The following is a 15,146-nucleotide window of genomic DNA, read 5'->3' as shown; positions in this document are numbered from 1 at the left end:
CGTACTGTACTAATAGGATCAGAAGAACACCATTAATTTTCTTCAGGTAGCTTTAGGTGCACACTGTGCAGAGGACGCACTACACTAACTGTAAATACTCTAGCTAATAGGACTAATAGGATCAGAAGAACACCAGAAGAGAATAACAGGATCTGATCTAGCTAAATTGAATACAGTGTGTATATGTATATGTATATATATATATATATATATATATATATATATATATATATATATATATATATATATACACAACACCTAGGATGTATATATATACACAATACATTGTAAGTGCAGCTAACTGACTCGCTTGCCTACTCTATCTAACTTCAATCAAATGACACTGTCTCTCTGTCTATCTATCTCTCTCTCAATGCCGGAACACACTACACAGGGCCGCCATGCAAGTGGCCTTATATAGTGTGGGGCGTGTACTAAACCCCCTGAGCCATAATTGTCCAAAGCCAACCTGGATTTGGCCAATTACTGCTCTCTGTACAGACGGCGCTGTGATTGGCCAAGCATGTGGGTCATAGTGCATGCTTGGCCGATCATCAGCCATCAATGCACTGCGATGCCGCAGTGAATTATGGGCTGTGACGCGCCACTCGAATTTGGTGCGAACAGCCCATATTGTTCGTAATTCGGTGAATGACCGAACACATGATGTTCGAGTCGAACATGCATTTGATTCGAACACAAAGCTCATTCCTAGTGAACAAACAGCATCATGAAGGCCAAGAAACACACCAGACAGGTCAGGGATATAGTTGTGGAGAAGTATAAAGCAGGTTTAGGTTATAAAGGAATATCCCAAGCTTTGAACATCTCATGAAGACATGGCCGTCCACCTAAACTGACTGGCCGGGCAAGGAGAGCATTCATCAGAGAAGCAGCCAAGAGGTCCATGGTAACTCTGGAGGAGCTGCAGAGATCCACAGCTCAGGTGGGAGAATCTGTCCACAGGACAACTATTAGTCGTGTTCTCCACAAATTTGCCCTTTATGGAAGAGTGACAAGAAGAAAGCTATTGTTCACACAGGGGTGACCTGTCAGGTGACTTAGCCGCCTGACAAGATGCTCTCCATTCTCTACAATGGAACCGTTCTAATAGGAGCGACTCAAGTCAAACTCAACTCAAAGGTTCCGGTACTACTTTGGGGCAACTTCAGAGTGGCTTGCATTGACTTCTATACAGACTAGTTTTGCAAGTTGCGCTGTACGGGGCGGTATCAGAGTCGGGTGACTTTGAAGCCCCCCTGTGTGAACTGGCTCTAAAGGACAAGGACTCCAGAATAAATAAATAAATAAATAAATAAATAAATAAATAAATAAAAAGTAATATCTTTTAACTCTACTCCAGATACTGCATGTAGTTACTTTCTAAAGCCAGTCACATACTATCAACAGCCAAATTGGTGATCGGGGAACCCTCTGAAAAGTCTTTTTGTCTTTTTTTGTTCTGGGACCCCCGGGTGCCATTGTTATGTGACCCCCAAGTGTCCAGGTGTCATGGTTCTGGGACCCCCAAGTGACAGGGCTTATAACCTTTTGTTAATGTAATGCCCCGTATTCTCTTGGGTTTTTAGATGCATTCTGTTATGTACAGGCCACATTACGGGTTAAAGACAAACATCGGCGTGTGGCGTGACGTTGATGTTGACAAACGCAGATAAACAGTTCAGTGAGGATGAGATGTACTGTGAGGCCGGCCTGTACTGTGACTATTAGTTTGTTCAGGTAAAGATCACTGATTGTTCAGAACTCGCCTGAGGTCCCGGATCTCCGGCATTCATTTATTGGAAGAGCAGGCAGAACAATTCATTAATTCCCAGTAAGAGCCCTTGCACACTGGGGCGGGGGCGGCGTCGGCGGTAAAACGCCGCTATTAATAGCGGCGTTTTACCGTCGGTATGCGGCCGCTAGCGGGGCGGTTTTACCCCCCGCTAGCGGCCGAGAAAGGGTTAAAAACCACCGCAAAGCGCCTCTGCAGAGGCGCATTGCCGGCGGTATAGCCGCGCCGTCCCATTGATTTCAATGGGCAGGAGCGGTAAAGGAGCGGTATACACACCGCTCCTTCACCGCTTCGAAGATGCTGCTAGCAGGACTTTTATTACCGTCCTGCCAGCGCATTGCTCCAGTGTGCAAGTCCTCGGGGCTTTCACACAGGAATACATGCAGAGGCACTTTCGGGGTGGTTTGCAGGCGCTATTATTAGCGCAATAGCGCCTGCAAACCGCCCCAGTGTGCAAGGGCTCTGAGTACTGGTTTTATTTATCTTGTGGAATGGAGAACAGGAGCAGGCGGTAGACCTTTGGGTACAGCAAGATGCTCATATAAAGATTTATTGAGCCTGTTTGCCAAAATCATACATCCTGAGCAAAAAACATCCTCATTAGGCTGACGTCATACGGTGTAGTCCCGGTGTAATCCTTGTAGTCCCTATCAGTGAGATGGAGAAGGCTTGTATATCTGCAGGATGGGATGGGGGTGGTCTATCATAATTACATGATTGAGATTTAGTCATAATAGGCATTGGGGGAACAGAACCAGCACAGTGATCTGTCACATAACAAAAATAGACAGAACCAGAATCTGTACCACAGACCTCATTCTAGTGACTTTACAAAAGAATACAATTTGCACTTTTTATGAGTTATAACTAGTTTACAGATAAAACCAAAATTGGTTCCAATAACGTTAATGAAAACCTGGCTTCCCAAAGCTCCTGATAGCTAAACAACACTGGTGGAACCGTGCCACATCTTTTTCCCTTTTCTATTCGGTTTTCCATGGACCACAAAGTGTCAAGACTAGGCCTGGTGGACAGTGGTGGCCAATTATGTTCCCTGTGTCGTCCCGGACACTCTAGGTGCAAATATAAAGCTTCGCCTGCCTCAACACTGCACATTTTGGCTTCATTTTTCTTGGGTTCTAGAAGGCCTTGCCCTGGAATTGGGTGTAGCCCAGGTTCAGACTGTGGATGTAGTGGAGACTGCGGGTACAGAGGTGGTGCTGCAGAGAATGGATGGCAGATGGGGATGCCAAGGTGCAAAAGGGACTGCTGTGTAGATTAGTGGAAGTTGCAGGGGGCTACGGAGGTTTAAAGGTCTTACAGTTGTAGAGGAACGCTTCAGTACCTTTTAGGAGGGCTGCAGGCACAAAAGTTCTAGAGGAACATGGACTCCGTGCTCAAGCACTGACATAACGTCCCACTTGATTTCAAATAGAGGATGCAGTCCCGTGATTATGGTTGCCAACTCATCACTTTAAACCCGAACACATATTAATTACACAGGTTCAGTGGCTGATTAAGGCTATGTTTCCACTATTGCATCCCCAAAGTCGCGCAATTTACACTGCGACTTTACAATACGATTTATGTTGCGATTTGATGCGACTTTAAAAACGACTTTGATGTTCTGTGATTTAGCCAGAGTGATGTAATTCCTTATCCTGCTTAGTTATTTCCTCTTCCTGTCTTCCACACTCACGTACATCAATATAGGAAGTGATGTATTTGGGAGGACCAGAGATCATGTGCTTCCGTAGACTTCCGTGGAAGTCAATACAAAGTCGTGGTGTCAGACATGTACATGCGACTGCATTGCGACTTAATATTTTTCTATGGAGAACAAGTCGCACCGAAGACGGAACAAAGTAGTGCAAGAACCTTTTTTGGAGACACTGTGACTTGAGTCGCACTAATTAGAATGAGGACCATTGAAATACATGGGTTTTGACTTGTCATGCGACTTGACACGTGTCTAGTCACAAAACAAGTCGCGGTAGTGGAAACAGAGCCTTAGGAGGTAATTAAACTCTCTTGGTGCCTTATCTGCATTTAATTAGCCTCAGAACCTGTGTAATTCAAAGGTGTTCGGGTTTAAAGTGATGAGGTGGCAACTCTACCCGTGATGTGTCATATGATGCAGCCACCACACTCCAGGTAAAACCCAGATGTGGCTGCCGGTAAAAGAGAAGACACCAACACTGGAACACAAGCCAACTGGGAGTCAATCGACCCAAACCAAGCTCTCTTATTCTCCTGCTTGTTATGTAGACCATGGTGTTTAGATGAGCTGTTCGGGTCAAGCATCAGTTTAGACCCAAACATCTTGGTTTCGGGTGTTTGCATGTTCTCCCGCCGAGCGCCCCACAATGCACTTGCGTGCCGCACAGTGCATTTTTTACAGCTCTTCTTGGCTGAAGCAATTCACCTGACCAGTGGTTTTACCAGCGGTCAGGTGCAAGGCTTTGCCCAGTCAGGGCAAAGAGCACTGTGAGAGCTCTGATTGGGCAAAGTTATGACTTTGTCCAATCATGGCTCAGTGCTCATAGTCTCACCCCACACTATAAAATGTTCCTTCTCATGGATATAGAGCTGGGCTCAGTGGTGAGAAGAATGTTTTATCAAGCTAGTTAGGCCCCTTTCACACTATCGTGACTCCAAAGTCACACAATTTTGCCACAATTTTAGGGAATGCCTGTATAACTCGCATCAAAGGTGGACCGAAGTAGTGCAGGGACTACTTTGAAGTCGGCACGACTTGAAGTTGTACTAATAAGAATGGTTGTCATTGGAAATCATGGGGAACGACTTGTCATGTGACTTTGCAGTCCCAAGTCACAGGACAAGTCATTGGAGTGTGGATCACCTGTATAGAGGTATCAGTACAGAGCTGGGTGTGTCCACACAAGGAATATAATACACATAAAGGGGGTGGGGAGAGGAGGGGAGAGGAGGGTCTGACCAGATTTCAGTTCATATAAAAGGCTCCTTACACCTGTACCCAGCATAGTGTGTGCCGTCACATCGATCACCATGGTAAGTTATATTACCTATAGAGAGTTTATATTACCCGTCCTCACCCATCATCATTGTGTTCTCTTCTCCCCAGACTGCAATCCTCAAACCCACCAACAAAATGTTCTGTCTTCTGATCTTTCTGAGTCTCTTCTCTGCCTACAGCACCAAGGTGAGTACCTACCTTTCCTCATTACCAGGGTGAGTACCTACCTTTCCTCATTATACAAGGGGAGTACCTACCTTTCCTCATTATACAAGGGGAGTACCTACCTTTCCTCACTACCAGGGGCAGTACCTACCTTTCCTCATTATACAGAGGGAGTACCTACCTTTCCTCATTACCAGGGGGAGTACCTATCTTTCCTCATTTTACAGGCGGAGTACCTACCTTTCTTTATTATATAAGGGGAGTACCTACCTTTCCTCATTACATGGACGAGTACCTACCTTTCCTCATTATACAGGGGGAGTACCTACCTCTCCTCATTGTGGAGGACAATAATACAATTGTTATTAATAGGAGGCATAGAAAACTGTGACTGTGGGGGAGGGGACATTAGAGTGTAAGCTCCTCTGGTGCAGAGACTGATGTGATTGGCTCAGTGATCTCTGTACAGCACTGCGGTATATGTCAGCGCTATATAAATGTATAATAATATTAGTGGATGAGGAGGTTGGAGATCAGATGATGAACCTCCTCATATGTTTGTACAGGCCCTGATGCTGGAGGAGAGAATACTGAGTTTGCTGGAAGAAATTTATAAGAGCGCAGACAAGGGAGAAATTCTGAACACTTTGTATGAAAAAGAGCTGGAGGAATATCGGAATACTGCAAAGACCCTCAAAGTAAGAAAATCATTTCCATCATTATAATATGGACCCCCAAGTGTCATTGTTCTGGGGCCCCCAAGTGTCAGGGTGTCATTGTTCTAGGAACCCCAAGTGTCAGGTTGTCATTGTTCTGGGGCCCCCAAGCATAAGGTTGCCATTGATCTGGGGCCCCAAAGTGTAAGGGTGTCATTGTTCTGGGGCCCCCAAGTGTTATAGTGTCATTGTTCTGGGACCCCCAAGTGTCAGGGTGTCATTGTTCTAGGAACCCCAAGTGTCAGGTTGTCATTGTTCTGGGGCCCCCAAGCATAAGGTTGCCATTGATCTGGGGCCCCAAAGTGTAAGGGTGTCATTGTTCTGGGGCCCCCAAGTGTTATAGTGTCATTGTTCTGGGACCCCCAAGTGTCAGGGTGTCATTGTTCTGGGACCCACAAGTATCAGGGTGTCATTGTTCTGGGACCCCCAAGTGTCAGGGTGTCATTGTTCTGGGACCCCCAAGTGACAGGGTGTCATTGTTCTGGGGCCCCAAAATGTCAGAGTGTCATTGTTCTGGGACCCCAAGTGTCAGGGTGTCATTGTTCTGGGACCCCAAGTGTCAGAGTGTCATTGTTCTGGGACCCCAAGTGTCAGGGTGTCATTGTTCTGGGACCCCAAGTGTCAGGGTGTCATTTTTCTGGGAGCCCCAAGTGTCAGGGTGTCATTGTTCTGGGACCCCAAGTGTCAGGGTGTCATTGTTCTGGGGCCACAAAATGTCAGGGTGTCATTGTTCTGGGACCCCAAGTGTCACGTTGTCATTGTTTTGTGCCCGCAAAGTGTCAGGGTGTCATTGCTCTGGGGCCCCAAAGTGTCAGGGTGTCATTGTTATGGGGAGAAAAAGAAATAACCCCTCAAAAAATAGGTGGGACTTTAAAGGCAACGAAGTAGTAAAAAACAATTTTATTAATACAAATATACAAAAATACAAATAGAAAAAAATCTGATACAATTCACTAAATAGACCTATAGAGTCCCTTCATCAGGGACAACTTGTAGGAGGAATTACACTACATAATGAAATATAAATTAAAATAATTAGAGATCATATGCATTCAGTCAAGAAAGCTCACTGTCAAAGTCCCGGAGGCGAGTACGTACGAAACGCCCGACTCCTCCAAGGAGGAGTCGGGCGTGTGTCTGGACCCGCCTTATCCACACTGGTCCCCCTGTGTGACCCCAGAAGAGCAGGCTCGACAGGGGCAAAACTGTCCCAGAGGAATCCGAATTAACAAAGAACCAAAGAAGGGGGTGTCTAAAACAAAATAAAAAACAATAGGCTGGTGTCCATCTACCAAAGAAAAAAACATGTAATAATAACCGCCACGGCGTGGACGCAGAACCACATATCCACCATGTGAATATGGGGTGAGAGGAGGAAGAGACAGGTGCGGTGCTGATTGACGGGCGGGTTCCGCACGTCATGGCGCCGCTCCGTCTGGGGGAAAGAAGAGATGGAAGCCATGGCGACACCATGATGCCGCTCCGTCAGGAGGAAGGAGGAGATGGGAGCTACGGCAACGGCGGAGGAGCGTCTAGATTATGACATCCTCCTGTCACTTCTTACTAACAGAAGCATATACACGTTCCTCACTCGCCAGTGTGGTAAGAGGCACATACACAGCCTCAGTATCACAGCCATAGCAGAGGGGGAAACGGAGGTTAGAGGACTACACAGACAGCTCCATATATATGTAATGGAGCGATTTTAAGGGTAAATAAATTGAAGAAAGGGCGGGGACAAAAATAAAAATTACACGGGAATAACTGGAATAGTCATTAAATCCACCAGAATCACCGTGTGTTATCACCGCCACCTACCCACAAATGGCGTACTTACAGATGCCACTGGGGAGGGGGACCCTGAGCAGCCGCTGCATGGCACCCCCCCAGAGCGAGGCCGTGAGAGGGGTCATGCAACCACCACCCACCGACACAAAAAAGGCGACCGGGCTCGCAGGCGAGGCCGGGCAACTAAACCGCTGCCCATCCCCCGCCGGCGTAAACCGGGCGCCAACAAAAGGCCCCCCAAAGGGATTGTAAATCTCGGGAGGCCCCCGTGCACAGGGCGGGACAAAGAGAGGCCAGTAGAGTGTAATTCGACAATACTCGCCAAAAGAAGGACCGACAGGGAGCTTCAGTACAGGACAGTGTGTCTATATATACAGGGCTACAAGAGGGAACAAATGTACATGTAATAAGGGGTGGCCTGACATAACAGAGAATACATGTTGAGAAAATGATTTAACAATAAACAATCAAACAATCGGCCACACATAGGGCATCAAACACCACCGTTAGTGTAAGTCATCAAGCAGAAAGGGGGAAAAACAGGATAAAATAAGGATTTGAAGTTGGAGAACTTATAAATCTTTTTCACATACCCCGGAAGAGAAGCCCTCTAGAAAGGGTCTATAACTCAGATGATCATTTAGCCCGGGGGGTGAGGTGGCAGCAAGGCCAATAATCCAGCGGGATTCAAGTGTCAGGGTGTCATTGTTTTGGGGCCCCCAAGTGTCAGGTTGTAATTGTTCTGCGGCCCCAAAGTGTCATGGTGTAATTGATCTGGGGCCCCAAAGTGTCAGGGTGTCGTTATTCTGTGCCCCCCAAGTGTCAAGGTGTCATTGTTCTGGGGCCTCCAAGTGTCAGGGTGTCATTGTTCTAGGACCCCCAAGTATCAGGGTGTCATTGTTCTGGGACCCCCAAGTATCAGGGTGTCATTGTTCTGGGACCCCCAAGTATCAGGGTGTCATTGTTCTGGGGACCCCCAAGTGTCAGGGTGCCATTGTTCTGGGGCCCCCAAGTGTCAGGGTGCCATTGTTCTAGGGCCCCCAAGTGTCAGGGTGTCATTGTTATGGGGCCTCCAAGTGTCAGGGTGTCATTGTTCTGGGAACCCCAAGTGTCAGGGTGTCATTGTTCTGGGGCCCCAAAGTGTCAGGGTGTCATTGTTCTGGGACCCCAAGTGTGAGGGTGTCATTGTTCTGAGGCCCCCAAGTGTTAAGGTGTCATTGTTCTGGGGCCCCCAAGTGTCAGGGTGTCATTGTTCTGGGGCCCCAAGTGTCAGGGTGTCATTGTTCTGCACCCCCAAGTGTCATTGTTTCATTGTTCTGGGACCCCCAAGTGACAGGGTGTCATTGTTCTTGGGCCCCCAAGTGTCAGGGTGTCATTGTTCTTGGGCCCCCAAGTGTCAGGGTGTCATTGTTCTAGGAACCCCAAGTGTCAGGTTGTCATTGTTCTGGGGCCCCCAAGTGTAAGTTTGTCAATGATCTGGGGCCCCAAAGTGTTAGGGTGTCATTGTTCTGGGGCCACCAAGTGTCAGGGTGTCATTTTTCTGCACCCTCCAAGTGTCAGGGTGTCATTGTTCTGGGGCCACCAAGTGTCAGGGTGTCATTTTTCTGCACCCCACAATTGTCAGGGTTTCATTGTTCTGGGGCCCCCAAGTTTTAGGGTGTCATTGTTCAGGGACCCCCAAGTGTCAGGGTGTCATTGTTATTGGGCCCCCAAGTGTCAGGGTGTCATTGTTATGGGATCCCCAAGTGTTAGGGTGTCATTGTTCTGGGGCCCCCAAGTGTCAGGGTGTCATTGTTCTGGGGCCCCCAAGTGTCAGGGTGTCATTGTTCTGGGGCCTCCAAGTGTCAGGGTGTCATTGTTCTGGGACCACCATGTGTCAGGGTGTCATTGTTCTGCACCCGCCAGGTGTCAGTGTGTCATTGTTCTGGGGCCCCAAGTGTCAGGGTGTCATTGTTCTGCACCCCCCAAGTGTCATTGTTTCATTGTTCTGGGCCCCTCAAGTGACAGGGTGTCATTGTTCTGTGAGCCCCAAGTGTCAGGGTGTCATTGTTCTAGGAACCCCAAGTGTAAGGTTGTCATTGTTCTGGGGCCCCCAAGTGTAAGTTTGTCAATGACCTGGGGCCCCAAAGTGTTAGGGTGTCATTGTTCTGGGGCCTCCAAGTGTCAGGATGTCATTGTTCTGCACCCCCAAGTTTAAGGTTGTCATTGTTCTTCGCCACCAAGTGTTAGGGTGTCATTGTTCTGGTGCTCCAAAGTGTTAGGGTGTCATTGTTCTGGGACCCCCAAGTGTCAGGGTGTCATTGTTCTGCGCCCCCAAGTTTAAGGTTGTCATTATTCTTCGCCATCAAGTGTTAGGGTGTCATTGTTCTCGGACCCCCAAGTGTTAGGGTGTCATTGTTCTGGGACCCCAAGTGTCAGGGTGTCATTGTTCTGGGGCCACCAAGTGTCAGGGTGTCATTTTTCTGCACCCTCCAAGTGTCAGGTTGTCATTGTTCTGTGCCCCACAAGTGTCAGGGTGTCATTGTTCTGTACCCCCCACTTGTCAGGGTTTCATTGTTCTGGGGCCCCCAAGTTTTAGGGTGTCATTGTTCTGGGACTCCCAAGTGTCAGGGTGTCATTGTTCTTGGGCCCCCAAGTGTCAGGGTGTCATTGTTCTGGAACCCCCAAGTGTCAGGTTGTCATTGTTTTTGGACCTCCAAGTGTCAGGGTGTCATTGTTCTGGGGCCCCCAAGTGTCAGGGTGTCATTTTTCTGCACCCCAAGTGTCAGGGTGTCATTATTCTGGGACCCCTAAGTGTCAGGGTGTCATTGTTCTGGGACCCCAAGTGTCAGGGTGTCATTGTTCTGGGGCCACCAAGTGTCAGGATGTCATTTTTCTGCACCCCACAAGTGTCAGGGTGTCATTGTTCTGTACCCCCCAATTGTCAGGGTTTCATTGTTCTGGGGCCCCCAAGTTTTAGGGTGTCATTGTTCAGGGACCCCCAAGTGTCAGGGTGTCATTGTTATTGGGCCCCCAAGTGTCAGGGTGTCATTGTTATGGGATCCCCAAGTGTTAGGGTGTCATTGTTCTGGGGCCCCCAAGTGTCAGGGTGTCATTGTTCTGGGGCCCCCAAGTGTCAGGGTGTCATTGTTCTGGGGCCTCCAAGTGTCAGGGTGTCATTGTTCTGGGACCACCATGTGTCAGGGTGTCATTGTTCTGCACCCGCCAGGTGTCAGTGTGTCATTGTTCTGGGGCCCCAAGTGTCAGGGTGTCATTGTTCTGCACCCCCCAAGTGTCATTGTTTCATTGTTCTGGGCCCCTCAAGTGACAGGGTGTCATTGTTCTGTGAGCCCCAAGTGTCAGGGTGTCATTGTTCTAGGAACCCCAAGTGTAAGGTTGTCATTGTTCTGGGGCCCCCAAGTGTAAGTTTGTCAATGACCTGGGGCCCCAAAGTGTTAGGGTGTCATTGTTCTGGGGCCTCCAAGTGTCAGGATGTCATTGTTCTGCACCCCCAAGTTTAAGGTTGTCATTGTTCTTTGCCACCAAGTGTTAGGGTGTCATTGTTCTGGTGCTCCAAAGTGTTAGGGTGTCATTGTTCTGGGACCCCCAAGTGTCAGGGTGTCATTGTTCTGCGCCCCCAAGTTTAAGGTTGTCATTATTCTTCGCCACCAAGTGTTAGGGTGTCATTGTTCTTGGACCCCCAAGTGTTAGGGTGTCATTGTTCTGGGACCCCAAGTGTCAGGGTGTTATTGTTCTGGGGCCACCAAGTGTCAGGGTGTCATTTTTCTGCACCCTCCAAGTGTCAGGTTGTCATTGTTCTGTGCCCCACAAGTGTCAGGGTGTCATTGTTCTGTACCCCCCACTTGTCAGGGTTTCATTGTTCTGGGGCCCCCAAGTTTTAGGGTGTCATTGTTCTAGGACTCCCAAGTGTCAGGGTGTCATTGTTCTTGGGCCCCCAAGTGTCAGGGTGTCATTGTTCTGGAACCCCCAAGTGTCAGGTTGTCATTGTTTTTGGACCCCCAAGTGTCAGGGTGTCATTGTTCTGGGGCCCCCAAGTGTCAGGGTGTCATTTTTCTGCACCCCAAGTGTCAGGGTGTCATTATTCTGGGACCCCTAAGTGTCAGGGTGTCATTGTTCTGGGACCCCAAGTGTCAGGGTGTCATTGTTCTGGGGCCACCAAGTGTCAGGGTGTCATTTTTCTGCACCCCACAAGTGTCAGGGTGTCATTGTTCTGTACCCCCCAATTGTCAGGGTTTCATTGTTCTGGGCCCCCAAGTTTTAGGGTGTCATTGTTCAGGGACCCCCAAGTGTCAGGGTGTCATTGTTATTGGGCCCCCAAGTGTCAGGGTGTCATTGTTATTGGGCCCCCAAGTTTTAGGGTGTCATTGTTCAGGGACCCCCAAGTGTCAGGGTGTCATTGTTATTGGGCCCCCAAGTGTTAGGGTGTCATTGTTCTGGGGCTTCCAAGTGTCAGGGTGTCATTGTTCTGCGCCCCCAAGTTTAAGGTTGTCATTGTTCTTCGGAACCAAGTGGTAGGGTGTCATTGTTCTGGTGCCCCAAAGTGTCAGGGTGTCATTGTTCTGGGACCTCCAAGCGTCAGGGTGTCATTGTTCTGGGACCCCAAGTGTCAGGGTGTCATTGTTCTGGGGCCACCAAGTGTCAGGGTGTCATTGTTCTGGGATCCCCAAGTGGCAGGGTATCATTGTTCTGGGGCCCCCAAGTGTTAGGGTGTCATTGTTCTGGGGCTTCCAAGTGTCAGGGTGTCATTGTTCTGCGCCCCCAAGTTTAAGGTTGTCATTGTTCTTCGGAACCAAGTGGTAGGGTGTCATTGTTCTGGTGCCCCAAAGTGTCAGGGTGTCATTGTTCTGGGACCTCCAAGCGTCAGGGTGTCATTGTTCTGGGACCCCAAGTGTCAGGGTGTCATTGTTCTGGGGCCACCAAGTGTCAGGGTGTCATTTTTCTGCACCCTCCAAGTGTCAGGGTGTCATTGTTCTGTATCCCCCAATTGTCAGGGTTTCATTGTTCTGGGGACCCCAAGTTTTAGGGTGTTATTGTTCAGGGACCCCCAAGTGTCAGGGTGTCATTGTTCTGGGACCTCCAAGTGTCAGGGTGTCATTGTTCTGGGACCACCATGTGTCAGGGTGTCATTGTTCTGCACCCGCCAAGTGTCAGTGTGTCATTGTTCTGGGGCCCCAAGTGTCAGGGTGTCATTGTTCTGCACCCCCCAAGTGTCATTGTTTCATTGTTCTGGGACCCCCAAGTGACAGGGTGTCATTGTTCTGTGAGCCCCAAGTGTCAGGGTGTCATTGTTCTAGGAACCGCAAGTGTAAGGTTGTCATTGTTCTGGGGCCCCCAAGTGTAAGTTTGTCAATGATCTGGGGCCCCAAAGTGTTAGGGTGTCATTGTTCTGGGGCCTCCAAGTGTCAGGGTGTCATTGTTCTGCGCCCCCAAGTTTAAGGTTGTCATTGTTCTTCGCCACCAAGTGTTAGGGTGTCATTGTTCTGGTGCCCCAAAGTGTTAGGGTGTCATTGTTCTGGGGCCTCCAAGTGTCAGGGTGTCATTGTTCTGCGCCCCCAAGTTTAAGGTTGTCATTGTTCTTCGCCACCAAGTGTTAGGGTGTCATTGTTCTGTTGCCCCAAAGTGTTAGGGTGTCATTGTTCTGGGACCCCCAAGTGTCGGGGTGTCATTGTTCTGCGCCCCAAGTTTAAGGTTGTCATTATTCTTCGCCACCAAGTGTTAGGGTGTCATTGTTCTGTTGCCCCAAAGTGTTAGGGTGTCATTGTTCTCGGACCCCCAAGTGTCAGGGTGTCATTGTTCTGGGACCTCCAAGCATCAGGGTGTCATTGTTCTGGGACCCCAAGTGTCAGGATGTCATTGTTCTTGGGCCACCAAGTGTCAGGGTGTCATTTTTCTGCACCCTCCAAGTGTCAGGGTGTCATTGTTCTGTGCCCCACAAGTGTCAGGGTGTCATTGTTCTGTATCCCCCAATTGTCAGGGTTTCATTGTTCTGGGGACCCCAAGTTTTAGGGTGTCATTGTTCAGGGACCCCCAAGTGTCAGGGTGTCATTGTTCTGGGACCCCAAAGTGTCAGGGTGTCATTGTTCTGGAACCCCCAAGTGTCAGGGTGTCATTGTTCTGGGTCCCCCAAGTGTCAGGGTGTCATTTTTCTGCACCCCAAGTGTCAGGGTGTCATTATTCTGGGACCCCTAAGTGTCAGGGTGTCATTGTTCTGGGACCCCCAAGTGTCAGGGTGTCATTGTTCTAGGAACCCCAAGTGTCAGATTGTCATTGTTCTGGGACCCCCAAGTGTAAGTTTGTCAATGATCTGGGGCCCCAAAGTGTTAGGGTGTCATTGTTCTTTGGCCTCCAAGTGTCAGGGTGTCATTGTTCTGCACCCCCAAGTTTAAGGTTGTCATTGTTCTTCGCCACCAAGTGTTAGGGTGTCATTGTTCTGGTGCCCCAAAGTGTTAGGGTGTCATTGTTCTGGGACCCCCAAGTGTTAGGGTGTTATTGTTCTTCGCCACCAAGTGTTAGGGTGTCATTGTTCTCAGGCCTTCAAGTGTCAGGGTGTCATTGTTCTCGGATCCCCAAGTGTCAGGGTGTCATTGTTCTGGGACCCCCAAGTGTCAGGGTGTAATTGTTCTGGGACCCCAAGTGTCAGGGTGTCATTGTTCTGGGGCCACCAAGTGTCAGGGTGTCATTGTTCTGCACCCTTCAAGTGTCAGGGTGTCATTGTTCTGGGGCCCCCAAGTGTCAGGGTGTCATTGTTCTGGGGCCCCCATGTGTCAGGGTGTCATTGTTCTGGGGCCCCCAAGTGTCAGGGTGTCATTGTTCTGGGGCCTCCAAGTGTCAGGGTGTCATTGTTCTGGGACCACCATGTGTCAGGGTGTCATTGTTCTGCACCCGCCAAGTGTCAGTGTGTCATTGTTCTGGGGCCCCAAGTGTCAGGGTGTCATTGTTCTGGGACCACCATGTGTCAGGGTGTCATTGTTCTGCACCCGCCAAGTGTCAGTGTGTCATTGTTCTGGGGCCCCAAGTGTCAGGGTGTCATTGTTCTGCACCCCCCAAGTGTCATTGTTTCATTGTTCTGGGACCCCCAAGTGACAGGGTGTCATTGTTCTGTGAGCCCCAATTGTCAGGGTGTCATTGTTCTTGGGCCCCCAAGTGTCAGGGTGTCATTGTTCTAGGAACCCCAAGTGTAAGTTTGTCAATGATCTGGGGCCCCAAAGTGTTAGGGTGTCATTGTTCTGGGGCCTCCAAGTGTCAGGTTGTCATTATTCTTCACCACCAAGTGTTAGGGTGTCATTGTTCTCGGACCCCCAAGTGTCAGGGTGTCATTGTTCTGGGGGACCCAAATGTCAGGATGTCATTGTTCTGGGACCCCAAGTGTCAGGGTGTCATTGTTCTGGGGCCACCAAGTGTCAGGGTGTCATTGTTCTGTGCCCCACAAGTGTCAGGGTTTCATTGTTCTGGGGCCCCCAAGTTTTAGGGTGTCATTGTTCAGGGACCCCCAAGTGTCAGGGTGTCATTGTTCTGGGACCCCCAAGTGTCAGGGTGTCATTGTTCTTGTGCCCCCAAGTGTCAGGGTGTCATTGTTCTGGAACCCCCAAGTGTCAGGGTGTCATTGTTTTTGGACCCCCAAGTGTCAGGGTGTCATTGTTCTGGGGCCCCCAAGTGTAAGGGTGTCATTTTTCTGCACCCCAAG

The 15,146-nt window shown here is 49.2% G+C and overlaps 1 protein-coding gene across 1 annotated transcript in view; it reads left to right on the top strand.

Annotated features, from left to right (window-relative positions):
- The first annotated feature begins 4,801 nt into the window (after positions 1-4,801).
- LOC141116545 (protein S100-A6-like) overlaps positions 4,802-15,146 on the top strand; it is a 173,505-nt gene continuing 163,160 nt past the window's right edge. Inside the window, exon 1 of the mRNA XM_073608943.1 lies at positions 4,802-4,828. Within this exon, the coding sequence (XP_073465044.1) occupies positions 4,826-4,828 (3 nt within the window). The 5' untranslated portion in view covers positions 4,802-4,825. The remainder of the gene's footprint in view (positions 4,829-15,146) is intronic.

The sequence above is a fragment of the Aquarana catesbeiana genome, linkage group LG13, assembly GCF_042186555.1.
Source record: "Aquarana catesbeiana isolate 2022-GZ linkage group LG13, ASM4218655v1, whole genome shotgun sequence".
Classification (NCBI taxonomy): Eukaryota; Metazoa; Chordata; class Amphibia; order Anura; family Ranidae; genus Aquarana; species Aquarana catesbeiana.
The sequence above is the reverse complement of the archived record's forward strand: the minus strand, read 5'-3'. Positions and strand labels throughout refer to the sequence as shown.